Source organism: Channa argus, chromosome 13 (genome assembly GCF_033026475.1).
Source record: "Channa argus isolate prfri chromosome 13, Channa argus male v1.0, whole genome shotgun sequence".
Taxonomy (NCBI): Eukaryota; Metazoa; Chordata; class Actinopteri; order Anabantiformes; family Channidae; genus Channa; species Channa argus.
This window is the reverse complement of record NC_090209.1, coordinates 14,806,549-14,814,524: the sequence shown is the minus strand read 5'-3', so window position 1 is coordinate 14,814,524 and position 7,976 is coordinate 14,806,549. Positions and strand designations below refer to the sequence as shown.

Here is a 7,976-nt window from a genome sequence, read left to right as displayed (position 1 = left end):
GACGATGAGAATTTACACATTTTGGACAAAGAAGACATGGTATGAGATGTTATGAGAGAGGAGTATGTAAAGCCATTTATGTTCACATGGAGGATCCTTCTCTCAACAGAGGTGGAAGCCTCAGGCACAACCTGTTTTTCAACCCATTTTTCATGCTGTCCTCTCATCTATCCCCAGCTTAAGCTTAAAACCATTTCACATATCCAACAAGGGGGCCACACCAACGACCAAAGAACCCCATTTTAGGGGTTTAGGATTATAATCGTTACATCTTGATGACTTCACCCTGTCCCCCCCCTCACACCTTAAGGAGCCTATTCAGGCCAGGGTGGAACAAAGACATATTCTGGAGGATATAACAGCCTTCCCTAACCACTTTTATTCAGACTCAAGAAGCTGCTTGGATAAGTAGTGAAACGTTTTTAACTAAGAAGAAAGTCTAGTTGAAATGACCAGGATGGCCGAGAATATTCCCCGACAAATAAAACTCATCAGAATCTGAATCGCGGCACTTATAATAAAAAACAATAAATAAATAAAAAAACTACAACATTGCATGGACCTCCAGGTGGCAGTGTGGTGCAGCAATTAGGACACTAGCTGCAGCTTTAATCCAGAGAAGAAGAAGAGGATGCGGAAGAGGCGTTGAGCGTGAAATTGAATAAATAAATGGCGGGGTTGTCCAGTGGCGTTAAATAGTTCGCAATTGACAACGAAATTATAGCCTTAAAAATGTAGTCAGTGTGTGACGTCGTCTAACCGAAGCTTTTCCAAATGCACACAATTAGTGTCGCATAGCAGGTATTTAGCCACGCAATGCTGATTAGCTTCAAAGCTAGTTGTTTACAAACGTCGTTAGCTACGTTAACTTCCAGTAGTGTCTTTTCTTTTTTTTTATTGCCAACGCTGGATTAAGTTGTCATCAACAGTAAGACATATTTATTTTACCTGTGCCACGAACACTAAAACAACCTTAACTAACCTTTACAATGCGATAACCCTCATAGCTGTTTATTTTAATGAGGTGCCAAATTAATAGCAGTTAAATAGACAACTTGAACGTTGCAAATTTATCTAGCGACAGGTCAGGCATGTGAAGGTTCCAACCTACCTGCTTCTCCCGTGGTGTTGCACATCTCGTCAAATCACAGACCATGTCAGTCAATGGGAAAGTAATCCCACACACCCCGCTGGCCGTAGATTTCTGGCATGTGCGGAAGTGTCCAGGCACCCGGCTGTTTTTCCTATCCCACTTGCACAGTGACCACACGGTGGGTTTGACCTCCACATGGAGCAATCGGCCCATCTACTGCTCCCCAACAACTGCCACGCTGCTCAGACTCAAACTGCAGGTGACGTGATACAGATCCATATGTTAATATACTTGTTCACTGGTACTCAAATCTGATTGCTAACTTATTAAGAAAGGTGTTATTTATCTGCGTCATCCAGAACTCAGCATTGTTGCGTGTATTTTCATAAAGGACCTTTTTTAATAGAGTGGAGGTTTTTTAGAGCGAGTAATTACATCCAAAGTTGGTTTCATGTTTAAACATAAGCAACGGGAAAGCTTTCATAACATTAATAATTCTCAAATAATTTTTATTATTACAATAAATGAGTGAGACTACTTTTCGTCAGAGTTGTGGATGGACTACTTGTTTGGTTTGGTTCGTCAGTCTCTCAGGCTCCTGTTTTATGTTTATTAGTGCACAGATGTCAAATAACAACTATGTCAAAAATCTTAGTTAACGTTTGCTGTTATTTTGGTGAGAAACACATGATAAAAATTTAAATCACTGAAAATGTTCCTTTTATATTTAGTATGTTATGCTCAATATTTCTTTTTCTGCTCAGGTGAAAGAACAGTGGATACATCCTCTAGAGTTGGGTGAACCACACCAGCTGCCCCTAGATGACATTGGCAAGGAGAGGCTGACAGTTACCCTAATAGATGCCAACCACTGTCCGGGGTCTGTCATGTTTCTCTTCGAAGGCTACTTTGGCTCTATACTGTACACTGGTCAGTGTCTTAATACACAGACAAAAATGTTTTTCTGATACTTCAAGGATAGAGTAAATATTTGTTAAAATACTGTGGTTTTTTTTTTTTTCATTTTGCTTTTTATTTAGTTATATCGGTATTATACCTGGTGTCAGCGTGTGCACAGGTTCACTAGGGCTGCTCGATTATGGCCAAAGTCATCATTATCATTTTCTTTAATATTGTGATCACGATTATTTGACTTGAGTACTGTACTTATTAAGAGCGTGAATAACAAGTGAAGTGAACAATTGAAATGGTTACTATTGTGCTGTTGGTTTATAGGCAAAGAAAGATGTTGTTTGTGTGTCCGCTTATTTCTGAACACTGTCTCAACTTTTTTTCTTTATTTCTGTTACTTGCTGTGCTGCAGTTTAGAGTTAGTTAGCTCCTTAGACTCTGAAGTAGATTCTGGGGGAAATTAAGTTTGTGTTCTCATTATTATACATTTACACTCACTGTAATCTAAACCCCCCTCTATAATAATCAGGTACCTCTGGCTACTACTGAGTCTTGGAATCTAACATTTACTGCGGGCCTACTGTTGACTAACGTATCATGTTAATCACAAGTTGACATTTTCTAATTTCAGGTGACTTCAGATACACTCCCTCGATGCTGCGGGAGCCGTGCCTGAGGACAAACACCACTATAGATGTCCTTTACCTGGACAACACCAACTGTGATCCCAACCGTATCCTGCCTTCTAGACAGCGAGCCACTCAACAAATCAAAGATATAATCCGCAGCCACCACAACCACAATGTTGTCATTGGTAATTTTGACATTTGATACTTTCTCGACATCTGAGCACAAAGTCAAGATGAATTTCCACTATAATCAGAAATGATAAGTCAGATTTATTTACAAATTTCCTTCACTTGATGCTTCCATTAATTTGAAGAGGACCTTTTAGATCAAAAATGTCTGCTGCTAAAAGAGAATATCACAGTGCATTCAGAAAGTTTTCAGACCCCATTCGCTTTTTTCAATTTAGTTATGTTGCAGCCTAATACTACAGCTGTTAAAATGTTTAAATGATCTTTTCCTTATTAATCTAAACTCAGTAATGAAAAAGTGAAAATGGAATTTTAGAAACGTTTGTAAATGTATTAATATGAAATACGTAATTATCACATCATAGTCAGAGCCTTTGCAATACTTGAAAATTAGCTGCCTGTAGAGCTCTGAGACAGGATTGTTGCAGTGTGCAGATCTGGAGAAGGCTACAAAAAAATCTACTGCACCGCAGCTTCCCAAAAGCATTGTGGCCTCCATAACTCTCAAATAGAAGATGTTTGACTCAAACAGGATTTGCTGGCCGGCCGGCCAAACTGAGCAAGTAGGGGATAGGGGGCAAAGTAAGAGAAGTGACCAAGAACTCGATGGTCACTCTGACTGAACTCCAGAGATCATGTTTTGGGTTGGGACAAAGTTCCAGATGGAAAACTATCACTGCAGCACCCAACATATCAGGGCTTTATGGCAGAGTGGTTAAACGGAAGCCTCGCCTTAGTGCAAAACACATAAAAGCCCGCTTGTTTTTGAAAGACTCTCAGACTGTGAGAAACAAAATTCTCAGTTCTGAAGAAAGCAGTATTGAACTGTTTCGCCTCAGTTCTAAATGTTAAATCTGGAGGAAACCAGACACTGCCCATCACCTGCCCAATACTACCCCAATAGTGAAGCATGGTGATGCTTCATGCTGCTGTGGGGCTGTTTTTCAAAAGGAGGGACAGGGTTGAGGAAAAGCTGAACGAAGTAAAGTACAGAGAGATCCTCAATGAAAACCTGTTCCACAGTGCTCGGGTCCTCAGCTTGGGCGAAATGTTCACCATCCAACATGACAACAATCCTAAGCACACCCCAAAGATAACACAGGAGTGGCTTAGGGACAGCTTTGTGAATGTCCTAGAGTGGCCAAGCCAGAGCCGTGACTTGAACAATATTGAACATGTCTATAGAAACCTGAAAATGCCTGTCCACCAATGGTCCCCGTGCAACCTGACTGAGCTTGTCAGGATTTGCAAAGAAGAAAGGCAGAAAATACCCCAATCTAGGTCTACAAAGCTTGTTGCATCATACCTAAAAACACTCAAGGCTGTAATTGCTGCCAAAAGTGCTTAAACAAAGTACTGAATAATTATGTACGTGTGATTTTTCAGTTTGTTTCTTTTTAATACATTTTCACTTTGTCATTGTTGGCTAATGACCGTAGGTTAATGAGACATTTTTTAAAACGAACAACTGTAGTACTAAATTAAAAATTGAAAAAAAAAGGGATTGAATAATTTCTGAATGCAATTTATCAGGTCTTCAGCCACTACAAACCACAAAAAGCCTCACATGATCTGAAAATGAAAATAGTTTGTTACCATTTTTTAGATGACTTTTTGGTGCATTGCAGGTCTTTATGCACTGGGAAAGGAGTCCCTGCTGTTGGAGCTGGCGATGGAATTCAAAACTTGGATTGAGGTGAGCTTTGAGAGGATGGAGACCCTCAAAGCTCTGGAGCTGCCTAATGTTTTCACAACTGAAACTGGAGCCGGTCGTATTCGAGCTGTGGACCAGTCAGAGATCTGCTTCAATACTATGCAGCAGTGGAACAAAGAACAACCCACACTGGCTATTATGCCTACCAGTAGGCCTCTAGTTTCCTTCCACTCCAAAGTACATGTTGTGCCCTACTCTGACCACTCCTCTTATCAAGAACTGGAGGATTTTGTTGCTGCACTCAAACCTACCTCCCTGTTACCTATCATAGGAAACTGTGTACCTGAAAGTCTCTCTGCCTTATTGCCTGGTAAAAAGCGCCGTGAAATCCTGGTGCCTGAGTCAGTTCGACACTACATGTTAAATCAGCCTGAGAGCCAGAACAGCTCTTCAGCATACACCAGCCTTCACCGCCAGCATTTCCGACCTCTTGTTCCCAAAGGAGTGATATTCGAGTCTCCTGTAAGTAAATCCAGGAAGTCATGTGAAGAAGCCTGTGAGTTGGAGTGCTTGGAGCAGGAAGTGTCTGAGGAAGAAATGGACACAGAAAATAGTGAAAATTCCTGTATCCTTATTGACATGAGCAAGAAACTTCCACCTGACAAAATCAGAAAAAGTGCTGGAGACACGTGGCAGTTTAACATTGCCAGTATGGTCTCTGAAGATAGGGTGTGGATAGAGTCAATGCGACACAGTCAATCCACGCAGGGCAAGTTTGCTCCAGGCGAACTTCTGACAAACGGCACACACAGGATCACAAGATATCCTTTGGAAAATAATGCAGAAATAATCAACGAGACGGCGTCAAATGGAAATAATAATAGTCAAAATAGCAGAAATGAAAATATTAATGACGACAATGCATTGTCCCATAGTGATAGCATGAGTCAGCACAGTCGACATGAATACGATTCGGACAACAGCATGGCATTGTTGCAGAACATTCCAGATAACGATTCCTGTTCTTTATGTAGCTCTATGTCTATACTGAGGGAGGAGTATGTGAAGGTCATGGAAAACAGTATTTTAAGGAATCTCCCCTTCAGAGAGGAGGACATGCAGAGCTGGGGCCTCCTGCCACGAAGCTTTGTGCAACAGTTTCCTCTTTGTCCTGTATATGATGAAAAAGAGGAAAATGTTGCAGACACATAACGTGAACTGACATTTAAGTATTTTCTTTCTTTTTAAAGCCTTTTACTGATTTCTGTGCCCAAAATGAAGCACCACTCCGGTGGTGTCTCTCCTCTCCTTTGTTTATTCCTAATTTCTGTTTGTTTGTCTGTTTTGAGGTGCCTCTATTTTGTGTGAGTGGCCTGGAGTTAAAAAAAAAACTGATTTGTGGTTGGTCTTTAGCCTGGACCACTAAGTAAAGTAAACCTTCGGTCTCCTGAATGTGTTCTGTGGTTTAAAGAAGGTCTCATACAAAAGTCAGTTTGCCTTGTTGTGGTAGGCAAAACAATTATAATTTTTAAATGCAGGTAATTAAAGTTTTTCTTTTGCCTGGAGCAGTTCATAATGACAGTCAGGGCTTTGTAAGCCTTTGTAAAAATCAGTGGATATTGTGATTTAAAAGCCAAACATTTGTAGGCTAAAATTAATTGTGACTTTGCAAATACCACATGACAATTTTCACTTAAATTTGTATGTGTGAGTACTGATTCTTTAGGCAGAGCTCTTTTTCATGACATTTGAGTTGCAGTTTTCTGTCCTGTTGCAACACTGGTACTTTATGATTAAAATCACGTTTTGCAACCACTTTTGTTTTTAACTGTGTGCTCATCCAGGTTTGGAGATATTGCTCAAAATGTTCCAGCATAACTAAAAACAATGACAGTGTTTTTTAAAATTTTACACTCATTTTTCTTCAGTAGTGTAATATATTCCAAAATCTCCCGTAACTTTTATTATTATTATTTCTTTGTAAATGTAGGCTCCATAGCTTAATATGGAGGGGTGTTTTGACAAGTATTTTGGGACGCAGACTCACAGTATTCACTTCTAAAGGTTTTTGAGTGATGCTCACTGTTCTTACCAATAAGAGAAGCTCTGATCCTATGTTTCATATTGACGCGATACTTTGTATGTATCCACATGACTTTAACACTGCACCAGTATATGACGCTCCGCATGGATTGATTTATATTGTTATGCTTCAGCTAGATTGTTTCCGAACTGTTGCATACTGTAGCTTAAAATAAACACATAAAATTTGATGTATGTGTACTGCATTGCCCTTCAGACTGATTGTTTTCCTTATACAACTTAAAACAAGTCTCAGATTTTGTTCAATCCTTACCCACTCTGAAAAGTGGCTGCTATTGTTTTTATTTCATGATTTGACTTGAGCTGACCTCTGGAAATGTAACAGCTCGCTCTGATCGTGCTAATACCAAAACGCGGTTCAATAACACCACAAAGGCTCTGAAACAGCATCGGTTCAGCTCTTTCTTGTGTAAAACTGAGAGGCTGTTTTCAATTGAAGATTTTGTTTTTAAGAAATACTTTGTTTGTACATCACCCACTGCAGCACTAATATGTTTTAGTCACTTGTGAACAACAGTGGAGCTCTGTGTAACAGACAAATAAGATGATTTACAGGATTCACAGACGTTGTATTTGAGTAGATGTAATTCATTGTTGGTTTTCTTATTTTCTTTTAACAGTAACGATAATATAGAAAATCACTAGCCTTATCCTCTAAGTGTTAATAATGCAAACAATGTATTGGAGGAAAAGTAATCCATAAGATAACATTTATTATACACCTTTTACTTTTCTGTAAATCTATTCACAGAGTTACTTGAAATATGTGTATTGTGTTAAATTGGTGGGTTTACCTTAATTTGTTTTGTCATTTTTACATACCAGCTTTGTTTGTTTGGTAAAGGAAATTTGCCTCTTCAGAAATAATTTATTTTGTGAATACACTGTAATGTGTTAAATGCCAGCTTCTTATCTTTACCTTGTGTCCTTTATTTGCAAATAAATATTATTTTGTGTCCCATTTGAAATTTCCATTTGATCAACCTGATCTTAACAGAAGTCTACGGTCTATAGTGCACAAGTGAGTAAGAATTCACAGCTCCTCTTTTTGCAATGCATTTGTTCTTCCCTAAGATGGCAGTAGTTTGTTAAAATATGTCCTCCTTCTTACTTAATTAGTTTTAGGTTTGTTCAGCATGTCATATTCCTGTAGACAGAAATATTTAGCAGCCATCACCATCTTGAACAGAAATGATGCAGCTCTCCACAAAATACCATTGTTCATCCATGTGTTTATCAGAACAATATGTTGTAAAATGAGAAATATATTATGACAGCATACAAAGCCAGTCTGATTGGGTCTCTACCACAAAGATGCTACGCTCTAAATGTGAAAATCAAGCTCAGGCCTTAAGGCACAGTTTCAGCTATCAAGTGGTATCTCATTTACCATCCA

General features: G+C 39.1%; 1 protein-coding gene across 3 annotated transcripts; it reads left to right on the top strand.

Annotated features, from left to right (window-relative positions):
- Positions 1-601: 601 nt before the first annotated feature.
- On the top strand, positions 602-7,538 carry dclre1b (DNA cross-link repair 1B). 3 transcript variants are annotated; one of them, XM_067528119.1, is made up of 4 exons: positions 602-928; positions 1,858-1,973; positions 2,637-2,819; positions 4,452-7,538. In XM_067528119.1, the coding sequence occupies exons 2-4, from the start codon at positions 1,955-1,957 to the stop codon at positions 5,687-5,689; spliced, it is 1,440 nt and encodes a 479-aa protein (XP_067384220.1). In that variant the 5' UTR covers positions 602-928; positions 1,858-1,954; the 3' UTR covers positions 5,690-7,538. The 3 variants fall into 3 exon arrangements, with proteins under 3 accessions (XP_067384220.1, XP_067384218.1, XP_067384219.1); XM_067528117.1 differs by having other exon boundaries at positions 603-1,352; positions 1,858-2,023; XM_067528118.1 differs by lacking the exon at positions 602-928 and adding an exon at positions 1,217-1,352.
- Positions 7,539-7,976: the final 438 nt, after the last annotated feature.